Raw genomic sequence first — 17,295 nt, forward strand, 5'->3', positions numbered from 1 at the left:
TTCAGCAGGATGATTGTCAGCATTACTTGTTTTTGGGCCATTTAATATTGTGTACCCCGAAACTGAACTGTATTTGATTAAAAACAGGGTGAATATTGCTGTCTTCTTTGCTAGAATAGAGGCCTCACTGGCAGCAGTTTACCCTCTTCTCTGTTGCATGTTTTTTTAACAGAGTAGGTGAAAGCACCCAGAAACCACTCCAGACGCAGGAACTCACACACGAGATTTTGTTAAGCGGACAGGCAGAGTGTCTCCCTGCAGGGTGAGAGAGAAAGAGAGAGAGAGAGAGAGAGCACACCTGCAAGAGTGAGGAGGAGAGAGTCTAAAGCGAGAAGGAGAGAGGGAGAAAATGGAGGAGATGGCCAAGGGGGTGGGGGTCGCAGAGCATTTTAGATTGGGCAGAGCCCATAGGTAAGAGTTCTCAGGGGTCTCTGAGGACTCACCGCCAGTAGAGGAAAGACTGTCCAGAGTCAAATTCTGTGGTGAGTGAGGAGGTCAGCAACAGCAAGAGGCAGAAACACCCTATGGTGGATATTGGCCAGGAGGAGGTGGCATGGTCAAGGTGACTTGGATCCCCATGAGGGGAGAACCAGCAGGCAGTGACCATGGATCCCATCCCAGGTTTCATCACAGAAAGACTTTCCTACCCAGAAACATTTTCCTCTCCCTTTACTAAATATATTTCACTGTCTTTCTCGCTCATTTGCTCTCTCGCTCTCTTTCTCTCTCTCATCCTGCGGACAGACACTCTGCCTGTCCGCTTAATAAAACCTCTTGCATGAGTTCCCGTGTCCAGAGTGGTTTCTGGGTGCTTTCAGTAGGACCTGCCACACAGTAGGTGCTTTAGTAAATACTTGTTGAGCAAACAGTTCTGTAGTACATACAAATTTATCATTGATTTAGATTAGATATTTTTTATTCCTGAAAAAGGAGGATTAGAGAATAGTGTAACCAAGTGAGGATATTGAGGTAATGCTACACATTAGGTGAATTCATTATTTTCCCCAGGGAATAGTGAATTTTAAATTCTGAAGAATAATTATGTGATACAAGTTTGACCTTTCCTTTTCCTTTGATTGCGTTTTTTTTAATCTCACCGTCTTTTTTTTTTTTTAAAGGAGAGTTAACCATCAAGGAATATTCAGAAAGGTATTTCATTTGGACACGACTTTTTTAGTTAGGTATCTGAATTCTTAACATACAGGCTCATGTGAGTTCTTTGAACTCTGATAAGCACATGTGATAGAAAAGACACCAAGATCCTAGAGTGTCTGCTTATTAAGACTGTCTGGCTACTAAGACTGAGGTCTTGTTTCATCTCTTAGGTGTTTGAATTTATATAAAATTTGGAAAATGATAGCCAGGAAAGAATTTGGCAGTCTGAGTATTTTGCAGTAAGGAATGCAGTTGTGCCGCGTTCTTCCTTGCATTGTGTGTGCTTTGTGCAGGTGTGTTGGCTGGCTCTGGGTTGGCTCAGGGGAGCACACTTTGTTTCCAGTTCCACACAGTACTGTTTGAAGGACAGGATCAGCTGGATGAACTAGGTGTGGTACCTGCACTTGTTTTATAGTACTGCATTATATTTGTAACAGTTGATTGGCCAAAGTGATCATGTCCCAATGATATCTTCATAGGTAGTCTTTTTAAAGATGACGTCTGTGTACCTTTAACAAGATAGGCCTGTGTGTCAAGGAAAGGGATGGCCCATATGCTTGTTTCTATTTGGGGGGTGCTTGTTCTCTGTAAACACACTGGTCTGCTCTTTAGTTATCAAAACATTATTGTGTAGGAATATACATCTAAAAAATGAGAAATGGAAATTCTATAGTCAACTTTTGACATGGTGCCAGAAAAACACTGCATTAGCATTTCATGGTCCAGCATTTTCCACATCATATATTTTTTTTCTTAGCCGTGAAATTTCGGCAGATTGTTATGCAAAGCAGTTTTGTGTCTCTGTGTGACTGGGAAGACAGCTGTTAGTCCTAATGAGGAGTGCTAGCATTACAGTATTTCCGTTGATTGAGACCCACGGAGGGAGCAGAATGTTCCAGATCGGGCAGTGGTGTGTGGTGAGAAGGTACCATACTGTCAGCTGGAAGTACATGCTCTGCTGCTTTCCACGACAAGATAAATGAGTTTCGCTGGCGTTTGGCAGAGTCTGAAGCTTTTCCAGTGAGCAGTTGTAGCTCACCAGCCTCCCCGTGGGACCCGTGGTCTAAGGGTGCCTTTAAAACTACTGCCTCTGTGCCAGTTTTTTTTCTTTTGATGTCCTACAATACCTGTCAAGATTGTGATTTATTAAAAACCTAATGCCTTTTAGCATTTCATTAACATAGGGTTAGATGATCTTTTGTTGATTAGTAGAATCCCCATTGATTTAGTAGAATGTTAGCTGAAATTTAACTTGGCCCAAACCTCCTGAAGACTGTTAAGGCCAAAGAGAAGTCAATAGTGTTCTTTACCTTCCACTCTTGACATGTCTACTAGTAATTGAAACTCTTGAAGCCTTATTGTAACCTTTGCATTCAAGGAACAATACCCAATTTATAGTCATGTCCATACATTGTTATTTTTTTAAATAAAGAATTCAGTTTGGTTCATTTTTAAAGATTTACTCTGTCAGTCCACTTTTCTCTTTGTTGTATATTGCTGTGTGCAGGATGGTATTTTCGTTTTTGCCCCTGTACACGTAGGACAGTGGTTCTGCCTTCCTGGAAACAATGTTGATGGTCACATGTGGGGAGGTGGTGCAGGATGGTTTCTGATGAGTGGAGCTGGGGAGGCTGCTGAGCCCTGCAGAGCACAGGATGCCCCCACCAGAGAAGGCGCCCACCCAGCATCATTTCCACCATGAGGAATTAGCATGGCGAATTAGGCTATAGAACATGTGCTGTGAAAAAGACCGCCTCGAGGAGGCAGGCTGTGAAAGTATAATCACCATCATATTTTTGTGATTGTGTTCACGGGACTCAGTGTTATGTCACAGTTTGTTTTTAGGCATTGTTGAGATGCCTTGATTCCTACCAGCTACTTTGATGTGTTTTTTTAAAAACCTTGTATTAATGCAGCAGAGCTTAATTAGAACTTCACTTGTGTCCATATAAATGAAGAGGGTTTTCATAAATGGGACATAGTGACTGGGAAGTGTCCATCTCATCAGGTGTCTGAATAGAACATGCTGTCACATCTCCAAGTACAGCTTCAGTGACAGAACAACTGGCATTTAAATTGGAATTACTAAAGTCTACGCAGCTGATAGATGTAAACTCAGGATGTAGAAATAAAACTTTTATCCACGCAAATTAGTGATTTGTGATGTGAACATAAGAGGACATCTTATTTCATTGATAGAAATTGATATATTTGTTCTCTTCTAGAGCAGTTTTAGGTGCTTTGGTGAGTACTGAGATATATTTTAAGCCCTTGTGCAGAGTGAGTGACCCCAGTTTTTGTAGTTGAGGGAGACAATGGTGGAGCTCTGAGGCCTGTATTTCTCTGAGAAGCTCTTGCCCCTACATCTCTGTGTCTACAGATTCTGGTCTGAAATTGGGCAGTGTCTTCTGGGGTGGATGAGTCCTGGGGTCATTTGTTATTAATACATTGGACAAAATGGACACCTGGTACTGCACTAGGCAAGAAACAAGTCCTGTTCAGGCCTGTTGAAGAGATGCGTGGTAAAAATGGGAACTCATCTGCTTATAAAGAAAATAATTCAACATGCCTTTTAGGTGTTCTACATGACACTGGAAGTATCTTGGTCTGGAGTGGACTGGAAAAGTAAGGTGTTTTTTTTTGTTGTTGTTGTTGTTTTTTTTTTAAATCACATTTTCTTACTGATCTTTGCCAGTGAGCAGAGAGTTGATTGAATTTTAGCTTTTCTTCTCAAATGTTATATTATTTCAGTCCTAACTATCTTCTAATAGGTGACTTCGTGACTTTCCTTTGAGAGGAAGGTTAGCATTTCTGGTTAGCATCACTGATTGAGACAGCATCAGCCAGTTGAGAGACATAGTTTTCTTTGAAGATTTTGATTGAGTTTCTTCAGAGATGCAATCAAATGATGATATTTTACCTCTTGTTCGTGTGTGTGTGTGTGTGTGTGTGTGTGTGTATGTATTATCCTTTCTTCATGGTCTTGTTTATATTGTTAATTCAACTTCATTTGTTAGAACATAAATATTTAACACAGGTATTGTTAAACACATTTCAAGGACAGAGTTTGTGAAATGACTTAGCACTAAATGAAATTTTTTTGTCATATATTTTTACAGCTTCATCAGGAATCACATACTTCTCTTTGGTATATGAATTCTTTCATTTCCTTGTCTTGCCATTTCAGGTCTTCCTCTGTTCTCATGAAATTCAACCCCTAACCCCCAGTCATGTATTTTATATTTGAGTTAAAAGAAAAATTATCATTATTTTGATTATGTAGGTGTTCAGAGAGAGTGGTTCTGATGTTGAGTTTTTCTTCTCAAACTTTAAAAAAAAATTGTGATCAAATATATATATCATTTTTACCACTTTTAGGTTTATAGTTAGTGGCATTAATAAATTCACATTGTTGAGCAATCTTTACCACTATTTCCAAACTTTACATCATTCTAAACAGAAATTTGAGGCTCATTAAACTCCCCATTCCCATCCTCCTCCAAGAACTGGATGACCTCCATTCTAATTATATCTCTGTTGATTTACCTCTTCCAGAAACTTTCTATAAATGGGATCTTTCTGTGTTTTAAACTTTCGTCCGTGCTTTATCTCTTATATTTTATGACTGAATATTATTCTGTTATTATGCATATACCATTTTTTTTTTTTTAATCTCTGCTCTTGGATGTTGGGTTATTTTTAGCTTTTTTGGCTGTTGTTGGTAATGCTGCTGTGAACATTGTTTGAATACTTGCTTTCAGTTATTTTGGGTATATACCCAGAAATAGAATTGCTGAATATTAATGCTGTATTTAATTGTTTGATGAACTACTATACTGTTTTCCATGGAGGTTCCTCATTTCACATCATGACTGGGAGTGCATAGGGGTTCTGATTTCTCTACATTTTTAACTGTTTATTATCTGCTTTTTGTTTTTGTGTAATAACCATCCTAATGGGTGTGTAATGATTGCTTATTGTGGTTTTGATTTTCATTTCCCTGATGATTGGTGATAGTAAGCATCTTTTCATGTGCTTGTTGACCCATATGTATATCTTTGGGAAAATGTCTATTGAAATATTATTTTTGAATTGTTGTTGAGTTGTCTTGAGTGTTTTTCTCTAAGTTCTATGTTAAATTGAGACTGGCAGTTGGAATTTTTTTTTAAAGTTCTCTGACAGACCCAAATATATGGAAATTTTGACAAGTTTCTTTTAATCTGTGTTTTTTTTTTCCTACTAACTTTTCTTTGTTCTTTGCCTTGATATGGTAGAATAAACTATTTTTCTATTCTAAGAATATAGAGTTTAAGAGACAGGAGCAGGTTACAGAGTAGAAGACCACTATAAGCTTGCATGTCTCTGGTCTTCTCTCTGTTCCCTTGCCATCTCTGGAAACAGGGCTGTGTGTTTATCGTGCTGTGTGGGAAGATGCGCATCCTGTATCCATACTATTAAGGGTCTGATCCTGTACCCTTTACTTGTAGTACTGTAACATCTGCTGTGTTCACTGTGGGAGACAACGTTGTTTCAGGCAGCGATGACCGTACAGTGAAAGTCTGGGATTTAAAAAATATGAGATCCCCAATTGCAACCATTCGCACAGACTCGGCCATTAACAGGTAAGGGTTGATTGTAATTTAATGCCTTATTTATATAGATTTAGTGTTTAATTGATATGGTCTTGAGAAAAATGATTTTGATACCTGGGAAAATGTATTTTATTGATCCTTCAATGCAAATTCATTATTCCATATGTACTTAAACTTCCTCAGCATAAAATCAGGTTGATACAACAAAATTTATGACAATAAGAGTTGGGCCATTTATGGTCAGATGTTGTAGGGCTTTTGTTTACTTACTAAAAGGAATTGATCTTGGTTTTGGGTGGGTTTATGTCTACTGTTGAGCACAGTGTGCCTATATCATGCATATGTGTATGGGGTCTGTGTGGTCTTGCAGTTATGTGTACTTATCTTGGTCTCTTTTCTAATAGACAGTGCCTGTAGTTTGCTAATTTAGTTTGCCTGAAATGTGAATTATGTGCAATATCCTACTACATCATTATTTGTAAATTCGAAAATTTACATTGTCACTGTTTTACACACAAATCTTTTTTATCTCCTCTTTGCAGGATCAATGTATGTGTTGGCCAAAAAATCATAGCCCTCCCCCATGACAACCGACAAGTGCGATTGTTTGATATGTCAGGAGTGCGACTAGCACGACTTCCCCGGAGCAGTCGACAGGTAATGGTTAAGATGTTTATAAATCACATTACAGGAGAATTTGGAATTTCACACCTTAAATCCTTGTCTGGTAATAGAACTATAATGTGAACCACATATGTAATCTTAAATTTTCTAATAATCACATTAAAAAAAGGAGAGAAAAAAGATAAATGAACATCTATTTTCTGTAATCAACTACACCCAAAATAATATAATTGCAACATGTAATCATTGTAAAAATATTAGAACTGTTTTACATTTGTGTTTTTTCACTTAAGTTTTTGGACACTGAATTTTGTTTTTTTCGGATTCAAGATGTTTTATTAACAGCTACTACAAACAGTAAGATAGCTCAATTAGATTACCAAGTACAAAATCAACATATAAAAATCAGGAGTTTACATATATTCAAACAATCTTTTGGAAACTTTAATGGAAGAAAAGATTTCATATATAACAGTAACAAAAAGTATATTACTGTTTGCCAATAAAAATGTGAGACCTACTAAGAATAAAAATTAAAATACCAGTGAAGGCAAAAAATAGCCTTTCTACAAATAGAAGGACCATATTATTGTGTAAATTAATTTGTAAATTTAACAAAACCTCAGTGAAAACTTAACAGTTTTAAGCCATGTTACCTGATGCTAAATTTAGTGAAAAAAATAAACATAGAAGTGGAACCAGCACTAAAACACATTTTAAAAGCATAAATAATTTAAAAGCATCATACTGGCCTATTAGCCCAGAAGTAAATTCACTCAGATATGTTTAGAAATTGAATGTATAAAAAAGACAGCATCACTGGGAAAAGGAAGTAGTCAGTAAATGTTATAGGGATAAGTAAAGTAATATCACTGCCTTACCTTATATACCATGATAAAATCCATATGTACCAAAGAAATTTTTTAAATAACACAACCATTAAATAATAAGAAAACTTGAAATTTTTTTCTTTACAAATCTGGAGTTAGCAAAAACTATCTAACCTTTCATGACTCAAAATTCTCAAGTCATAAATTGTTTCACTGGTACTTTTTATTACATAAAAAACAATTTTTTATGGAAAGAAGCATCATAAACTTTTAAAAAAGGCAACTGAGGGAGATACTTATAGCTCATATCACAAAGAGCTATCCTTCCGGGGCTGGGGAGATAGCTCAGTCAGTAGAGTGCTTGCCTTGTAAGCACAAGGCCTTGGGTTCCATTCCCAGCCCCCCCCCCCCCCCCAAAAAAAAAGAGCTAACATGTAAATTGACAAAATCATAACCCTTTCGAAACATAGAAAATTTTTGAGTTTAGGCCATTAACATTCAGAGTTATTATTGAGATGTGATTTGTATTCCCAGTCATTTTGGTTTCTTTTTGGTTTTTAACTTGACTTGGTTTCTCCTTTGATTGGCTTTTCCTCTAAGGTAATTCCTCCCTTTGCTGACCTACATTGTGGTTTTTCATTTCCTCCTCATGGAATGTTTTGTTGAGAATGTTCTGTATTGCAGGCTTTCTATTTGTAAATTCTTTTAACTTTTGTTTATCATGGAAGGATTTTTATTTTGTCTTCAAATCTGAAGGTTAGTTTTACTGGGTATAAGATTCTTGGTTGGCAACCATATTCTTTCAGAGCTTGAAATATGTTGTTCCAGGCCCTTCTAGCTTTTAGGGTCTGGGCTGAGAAATCTACTAATACCCGTATTGATTTCCCCCTATATGTAATCTGATGCTTTTCTCTCACAGCCTTTAAAATTCTCTCTTTCTTTTGGATGTTAGGCATTTTCATTATAATGTGCATTGGTGTGGATCTTTTGTGATTTTGTACATTTGGTGTTCTGTAAGCCTCTTGTATTTGATTTTCCATTTCATTCTTCAGGTTTGGGAAATTTTCTGATATTTCATTGAATAGGGTGTTCATTCTCTGTACCTTCCTCTTTCCCAATAATTCTTAAATTTGGTCTTTTCATGATGTCCCATAGTTCTTGGAGAATCCCATTTATGATTTCTTACCATCTTCTCTGTTTGGTCAACTTTATTTTCAAGATTAAATATTTTGTCTTCATTGTCTGAGGTTCTGTCTTCCAAGTGATCTAGTCTGTTGGTGATACTTTCCATTGAGGTTTTTTTTTTTTGGTTTATTTTTTCCTTCATTTCAAGACTTTCTGCTTGTTCCCCCCCCCCCCCCCCCCCCAGAATCTCTCTTTGTTGAAATAATCTTTTGCTTCCTGCAGTTGTTCTTTCAACTGTTTATTGGAGTGATCATTCATTGCTTGCATTTGCTCTGTTATTTCATCCTTTGCTTTGTGAATCATTTTAATTAAGTATATTCTAAACTCCTTTTCTGACATTTCTTCTACCATACTGTAATTGGATTCTATTAATGTAGAATTTAGGTTTATTTGGAACTCTTTCTTCCCTTGTGTTTTCATGTTGTTTGTGTATCTTCCCCTCTAGCAGTGCAGATCTGGGGTATTGCAGTTTCCCCCCATAGGTTTATAGTGACCCTGCAGGTTTCCAAAACGTCTTCTTTAAGAGGGAGATCAATATTAGCAGCACCCAGTATAGACAGTATGCAGCCCTAAACCAAATAACCCCTATTAAGATGTTAACAATATTGTCATCATAAACAGAGAGGATGAGTTCAATTATTTTCTATAGTATAACAAGTAGATTTGCAGTGAGGTCTACAATTTCTAATGGTGGACAAAGAGGATGGGGAGGGGCATAGGATGTAACTGTTAATGGGATAAAAAAAGAGTATATGGATGTACTAGATCATAGGAAGAGTGAAAGTAGAATCAAAAGAAGTTGGTTGTTAGCATGAGAAAAGGGAGAAAGAGACTCTGAGGAAACAGGAAACAAAAGGAAAATAGAGTGAGAAAAATAAAAACTTAAAAATTTTCAAAAAGGAGAAAAAAAAATCTACACTATAACATATACTATTCAAACCTCCCAGTCTTTAGTAGCTTGATGCATCAGAGATACCTGACAATGAACTTCCAGTCTCTAGCAGATGTCTCAGGATCGAATTGGCCCCACCTATAGATGGCTGCTTCTGCTTCCAGGATAATTCAAGATGACTGTACTGGCTTCCAAATATGTTGGGGAGCTGCAGCACAGGGCATGGGTGCCTAGTCTGTGTGGGGAGCAGTCAGTCGAGCCAGGGGTCCTGGAGGCGGGTGCTATCGGTCAAGCTGTGGGTCCTGCAGGTCCTGGCTGTTGTCCCAAAATGGTGGCAGCCATGTGTAACCAAACCTGTGTGTACTGTGACAGTGGATTTCCAGTCAACAGCGGCAGCTGGTGATCCACTGGCGGTCTGAGGGTGGTCTGCAGGCTACTGGCGGACGATTGGCAGGTGGACCTCTGGTGGTGGGTGATGGTAGGTGAAAGGCGATAGGCAAGAGGAAGGTCATCAGGCAAATGGTGAATGATAGGCAGCAGTGAGCAATCTGCACTCAAAAAGTAGTCGATATGCTGGTAGACTGCAGGTGATGGAGGTGGACAAATTGGGTAAACAGCAGGGGATCCATGAGCAGCAAAGACTACCTCACAGGGAAACAGATTTTCCTCTGCCTGAAACCCGAGTTACAGAGCGACAAGGAATGCAGCCTTCCTCTAGTCTGCCATCTTGGATCTTCTGGTTGCTAAAGTTTTATTGGAAGTACTGGATCTATTTTGAGTTTGTAAAATTTGAAGTTGAAAAAAATGGAGTCAACATACTCAAGTTGTTCCATGCCCTTTTTAGTGTTTCCCATTACCCTGTGTTTAAATTTTTAAGTTTAAAATTCGGTAAGTTCAAATGTTCAGTTCATTGGTTTCTATAACCATACCTGGCAAGCTTGTCACATGCATTAGTGGCTGCCCTATTGAAAAGCACATTCTCAGATATTTTTCATTTGAATTTATACAAAATGGAAATGTTTGAAATGATAAGTAGTTACTGTAGTCAGGCAGGAGCAGTGTTAGTTATCCACTGTGGGAGCTTTTTGAGATGGAATTCTTACCTTCTTCTCCAACTAGAAAAACTCCTTTCAATAGCAGGTTGTCATGAGAAGACGAAATTCCATTTTAAATGTTACTTTCTTATAAATTAAGGGATTGCTGTTTGCTGACTTCAGATGTGGCATAGGGGAGTGAGATGGGTGTTTCTGTGTGTGGTTTTAAGACTACCTCATCAGAGTTGTCTGCAGTGCATGGTAAAAATCAAGACTTTGTAGTAGTAGCTCAGAACAGTGAAATTAGAACCTCCTAAAGTGACACCCAGGAGCCTGCATTTAGATAATACCCTGGTTGGTTCTAAACCCTTTGAAGTTGGCAGCTAAGTCTCAGCTGTGGATAACTTTGGTTAGTCCCTCTTGTAGTTGTGTGTAGTGGAGATAAATGTAATAAACAAAAACTCCCTTACTGTGGAGGCAGCATTTATTAAGGCTTTTGTGTTTAATTGAGTCCCACAAACAACCATTGTTTTGTTCTCTTTTGATCTTTTCTGAAGGTCGTTGTGATATCTCTGTGATGAAAAAATCAATTAGTTCTGTTTAAGAATTCATTTTCTGAATGCCAGGAATATGTCTCAGTGTTAGAGCACTTGCCTAGCATGTGCAAGACCCTGGGTTCAATCCCCAGTGCTCCAAAAAGAAGCAAACAATCCATTCCCTGATCTCACCAGTCTTCTTGTCTGTGCCTATGTGTGCACTCGCCTCTGAGCATTGCTGGCTGTCCTGTACAACATTCCCCACTGTTGCTGCCTTCTGGCTGCTCCTCTCTTGATTCCTTATTGTTGATACTAGTCTCATTTCAGTGTAAAATCTCGCAGAACAGTTGTTGAGCTCCAGAGCATCTGTGTACTAGACGTGTGCTTTGAAAACTGCAGTCTTATGAGCAATTATGGAGAGAGATTGTGAAGTGGAAATTTGCCACTAATACAGCAATACAGCAATACCTTTTCTTTTCTTTCTTTTTTTTTTTTTTTTTTTGTGGTGCTGGGGATTGAACCCAGGGCCTTGTGCTTGCGAGGCGAGCACTTTACCAACTGAGCTGTCTCCCCAGCCCAACAGATAGTTTCTGAAAACTGTCTGTCCTTACTGCAAGGGGCAGTTCAGCCATTCCTCCCTTCCCCCAATGGAATATAAGTGTACTGTTTGAAGGTAATTATTGAGCTTTTTATTCTTCGAGTGTTTATCATAGAAAAATTTCTCATGAAATTAAAGTAACTAACCAAAGCTTCTCAACTCCCCAACTCCTTGGGAAGCTGAATTGCTTGTCTCCAGGGGAATATTTTCACTTGCCAGCCACATGACTTCAGTGTCTCTACAATGAACGCCTTGCGTGTATCGTCAGTTCTCGTCTAAAGGCTTGGTTTTCTTGCCGATTAATGGATTTTTTGTTGTTTTGTTATTAACAAAGAAGTTATTGAAACCCTTTTCTATATGGTCTTTTTTTTTTTTAATACTTTTTTTTTGTGGACTATTGTAGTTTTCTCCTCAATGTGAATGCTTTGCAGAGGAAAATTTTGAACCAATTGAGTGTTTCTTCTATTTAATGTCAGTTTTACTTAATAGTGACTTGTATTTTATTGACGATATAACAGTTAGAGCTATCATATTAATTTAGAAAGTATGCATGATTCCTAAGGTATTGCTTTCGGATATATTCATATTGGGTATTATCTTAAGCACTTCTATCTATATTCATATTAAATATGTCACATTATAAACTTTGTCAAGTAGTTTGCAGTAATTTCCCCAACATTCCAATATTTAACTGGAATTCCTGATGATGGCTGGAATCTCCCTGAAAGGCCATTTATTTGTCTTTATTTATCACCGAGTGTCTCTTTCTAGCTCATTTATTATCTGAATCAATTATTTGTTAAAATGGTACTTGAGATCTTTGAGTAAATTTCATCACACACACACACACACACACACACACACACACACACAGAGAGCTATATATAACCTTGTCTTCTAGCCTCATTTATTCATTTAAAAATTTCAAGTTGGTCATTTGATCATTTGTTTTTTCTGATTGTAATCTTATTTTCTTAAAGAATCATAAAGTACTTCTGATGTGAGTCCCACTTCATTCATCTTGTGTTCTGATGTCACTCATTTCATCATGGCTTTACTAGCCTATCACTTGAAAGCTTGCCATGTGAAATAGTTTTTAGTGACTTGGGCTAATCCTGTGAATCGTCTCCTCCCTCACCTTTTTAAAAATTTTTTTGATACCAGGGATTAAATCCAGGGACACTTAACCACTGAGCCACATCTCCAGACCTTTCCTTTTTTATTTTTTATTTAGAGACTGGGTTTTGCTAAGTTGCTTAGGGCCTCACTAAGTTGCTAAGCTGGCCTTGAACTTGCGATCCTCCTGCTTCAGCCTCTCGAGCTGCTGAGATTACAGGTGTGTGCCACTGCACCTAGCACCCCCTTTTGTTTTAATCTTTTGAGTGGTATAGTTGTTAATATGAATGAATTTTTATAAATCTTGTTTTAAGAATAACATACCAACTTTGGTTTGTTAATAGGGCCACAGAAGAATGGTGTGCTGCTCAGCGTGGAGTGAAGACCACCCTATTTGCAACCTGTTCACCTGTGGGTTTGATAGGCAAGCCATTGGTTGGAACATCAACATTCCTGCATTGTTACAAGAAAAATAAGGTCACCAGTATTCCTTAGTTTCGTGTTTGCCATGGACCTTTGATTCATGCAGTCTCTTCTGCATATTAATCAGCCATTTTTGTGAGCGTTTGACCCTGAGAAGGGTGCTTTGTATGTGTTCTCTTCACATTGTGCCCAGCTTGCATGAAATGTACAGAAAATATGTGATCTTATTTTTTATTTTTGTCTTGTGTTTGTATATATTGGAATCCTCTGGTCAGTAGAAGTGAAGCTCACCTCCCATGCAGTACATAAAATGCTTGTGAGTTGTTGACATTTGACAGATGAACAGTAGGGCATTACATTTGTGTGAATTAAATGTGAACCTATGTACTTATTGTGAGGCATAAACAGTCTGTTGCATTTTCTGGAATGATTATACATATCTACCTTGTACTGGGAAGAGTACAGAGCTGCATTTGCATTGGCCGATAAGTGGCAGGAATGATCAAAGGCTGCATATTCACTTATGTGTGAAGTTTTGGCATGTGCTATTGTGTAATTCAATTTCAATTTTAATTTTTATTACAGTTCTGTAAAAATAGCCTGGATTTGCAACATTCTGAGAGTTTCTTTTGAAAAGAAAAAGTTCCTGCTCTTTTTATAGAAAATCATTTCAGTTGCCTGAGGTCTCATACTAGCAAATTCTAAAATATAATGATTCTAATCACTGATTTTAGATACTAAGCAAAATTTTAAGCACTTTAGTTTATAGCTGTGGTTATAAACAGTTTTTAGAAGTTTCAAATGACTTATCCATTGAATGTGACTTGACCTTTATAAGAAGGCCCTGCTACCTGAAAACAAAATCTTATTTATTTTCTACATCTTTGGTTTGCATATATCTAAATGGGTTCACTTCCTCGGTGGTATTTGAGAGCCAACAATGCAAATAAATGAGTACTACCTCAAAAATAAACATTTGGAAAACTTTGGAGTCTCACTGTTGCTTAGCTAAAGCACTTTTTGATTCATAGCTGGAATACTGAAATCAATTTAGAAGGCAAGAAAGACAATCCTACCAAATGTATCCTGAAGGTAAAAGGTTCTTCAGTTAGGCTAATAGGATGATAAATATAACATAGTTCATAGGTAACAAGATACTTTTGTCTTGAGTAGCTGGGATACCTCTCAGTGCCAATCCTACTACTGCACGAGTGAGCCTGTTATCCTTGCCTTCTTAGAAATTACTGTTCATCTGATATTTGTTAAGTTTATGTTTCTTATTGAGTTATAGTTTTGATAAAGATACATCTCAGTTACTTCCCCTCACATTTTTAATCCTTTACATACAGCCCTTTGGCGGCTAATCATTTGGAGAGGCACAGGAAGATAGTATTTAAAACTCTCATGGGGATAGTCCATTCCCCCAATTCCTTGTGTTTCCCCCTGTTTTGTGGTGACGTAGGAGGTCACCTGAGCTGTTAATGGTTAGGTATAGTACATAGGATGCTCAGGTGTCCTTTGGTGGAGCTTACTAACAGTGAGAAACACCTCATTGTTGGCACCTTTCACTTGGGTCCTACAGGAGCTGATCTTAGGAACTTCAGAGCTGAATCATTCAGAATAATTCTGAAATGACAAACAGCCAGAAAGGAGGGACCCAAGAATAACCAACAACTAAGGGACAAACTACAAATGTTTTAGAATAATTTGGGTTTTTAAGCTAAAATATTTGTTGTGTTTTTAAAATCCAACATGTTCTGATCACAAGTTTGACACAGTGTTTTTGAGAACTGAAGTCAACTGGTCACTGTGGTCGATTAGAATTTCAAGCTCCAGCTTCTGCTGTCCTGAGTGTATTCTGCCTGATGGAGTACTGCAACGAAATATTTACTGTGGCCTAATTTTACCTTATGGCGAGAGATCCCCTCACATCTGCTTATGCAAGGGCATCGATGAGCTGCGCAGGCTATGTTCTTGGGTTTCTTATATTTTAGTTTGAAAATCTAGATGTCTTAGAATGGTAGAAACAATGAAAAATGTATACAAATAACTGAATCAAATTTCAAGATGCAGGTCTTTGCTAGATGAAAAAGATTTGAAGCTTTTAAAAATATATATTTATAATGGCTACATAGTTCTATGCAGACTAGTGACCTTCACTGCCAATAGCTGCTCACTTCTTGTTAACTTGAGGGACCAGCCTCTAACACCAGAAATGAGGCTCCTCACTTATTTTCACGAGGGCAGAAGACCCTAACGGTGCTCGAGCAGAGTTCTCAGGAGCAGGATGTGACTTACTATTAACTATTGTGTCATCTTCTAACGTGATCTCATCTTACTGCTGCTGTGGCCACAAGTGTTATCTTCAAGGAGTGGGGGGTGGTTCATGTATGTGCATGTGTGCGTGTGTGCGTGTGTGTGTGTATGTATGTGGCTAAAATTAAGTTGTGTTATCAGCCACATGTAATCTCATCTGAAATAGTGTTTGGAAATAGGAACACTATTATGTGCTGACGTGTCCAGGATTTCATTTAATAATGGAAGGAAAATATGTGGTTACTAGAAAATGTGTTGATACAAAAAAAATCATAAGAGATTTGTTGTTCTATAAAGCAACATTCTTTTGCTCAATCACTGCACATCAGTTTTTGTAGAGTCAAAAATTTCTGTACATATTTTGGAATCTGAAGACTATGTAAATCATTTGTTACTTAAGTCTGTGAAAACAAGTTTCTTTGGAGGAAAAAGTATGCATTTTAAGTGTTCTGTGGAATCATTTATTTTTATTGTATCAATGTAATTGTTTTTAAGTGTTCAATGTCTACATTGCAATATGAAATTCATTAAAACATCTATGTTCCATAATTACTATTATCAAGTTTTATGTTATTGGGAGTCTTATTATTTTTGCTTTTATCATGTTTTACTTTGTGAAATATTGTTAATAATTATATAAAAAATACAGTTGCCTAGCATTTAAACAAATTATTTATAATATTGCCCATTTTTAAAAATTTAGACTTAGAAACCCCAATTGAATTATATTTTCTATTCATCTTTTATTAAATGATACATAATTATGCTTGTTTTTTTCCTATACCATTCTAAAACCTTTAACAGTGTTCTAATATAAGCTTTTGGTGAAGAGTATCTTAAAATGCTTTTACTATTCTTATTACAGCAAGCTTGTTTGAGAGTTAAAATTACTGTTACAGAAAGTCGGACACCATTTTGGAAGAATGCAAGTCAAGATTGGCCATGATTACTTGCACATCGTTATATTCTAATTCAAGTGAGTGAGGCATTGTGATTGTTAGAGAAACCTCAGAAGGTGTTGAAGTATGACTGGATATTTCTTTGCTTGGTAGTGGATTCTTTTTCACATTGGTAAACTTCACTGCCTAAATCACATGGGCAAGAGAAAGAAATTTCTCCCATTTAACGTTCTTTTTTGTGATTGTCCAGATTTCATTTATAATTTCAGTTAAAAATTCATGTTATGTTAATATAAGGAATAAAAAAGAAAAGACTTATACTGCTCCAATTTCATCAAAATGTTGCAAAATATCTCTTGTACTATCTATAAATTTTGTTTTCCACTAATGATTTCAAATTTTTATTTTTTTAAAAATTGGAAGCATTTCATTTATTATATGCAACAATGACATCTAGTCCTTATGAGAAAAGCTGAAAGTGAACTCAGATGAAATTTGTAATTTTAATTTAATTTTATTAAAATAACTTGAATTAAGCAGCATGTGGTCAAGATGAAAATAGATTAAACAACATTGGAGTTGTAAGAACTTGTGTGAAAGACATGATACATTTTGCGGGGACCCATTTATGATTCGTGGACTGAGATAGAGAATCCTACATTACATAGTTTGGTCAAGGAAGTGACATTTATACAGAAGCCTAAAAATTGTTGGGTGTGTGCAGAAAATTATAATTCCAGGCAAAGAGAAAATTGCACACAAAAATGGTGAGAAAGAAAAGAACTTGGCATGTTGCAAGTACTGAAATAACAGTGCAGCCAGAGCATAGTATGAAGGGTGGATGGTCCAGGACAATGCTGGGGTGATGAACAGGCACCATCTCATTCAGAGGCCTTGGGGAAGAGTGAATTTTATTTTGTATGAACTGTACAAGGTAAAGATTAGATATGGGAGCCATGTAGGCATCCAGGTGAAAGAGACTGGCTTTGGTGATTCTGGTCTTTTATTCTTCCAAATGAATTTTAGGACTTTTTTCTAGTTCTCTGAAGAAAGGCATTGGTATTTTGATGTGAATTGCCTTGAATCTGTGTATTG

General features: G+C 37.1%; 1 protein-coding gene across 2 annotated transcripts in view; it reads left to right on the forward strand.

Annotated features, from left to right (window-relative positions):
* WDR37 (WD repeat domain 37) overlaps positions 1-15,882 on the forward strand; it is a 70,375-nt gene extending 54,493 nt beyond the window's left edge. The window contains exons 12-14 of one of the 2 annotated variants that reach the window (XM_079107807.1): positions 5,643-5,777; positions 6,290-6,404; positions 12,907-15,882. In XM_079107807.1, the coding sequence (XP_078963933.1) occupies positions 5,643-5,777; positions 6,290-6,404; positions 12,907-13,038 (382 nt within the window). In that variant the 3' untranslated portion in view covers positions 13,039-15,882. The remainder of the gene's footprint in view (positions 1-5,642; positions 5,778-6,289; positions 6,405-12,906) is intronic. The other variant, XM_079107806.1, reaches the window with a different exon arrangement.
* The last annotated feature ends 1,413 nt before the right edge of the window (positions 15,883-17,295 follow it).

Source organism: Sciurus vulgaris (genome assembly GCF_902686455.1).
Source record: "Sciurus vulgaris genome assembly, chromosome: 12".
In the NCBI taxonomy this organism is placed as follows: domain Eukaryota; kingdom Metazoa; phylum Chordata; class Mammalia; order Rodentia; family Sciuridae; genus Sciurus; species Sciurus vulgaris.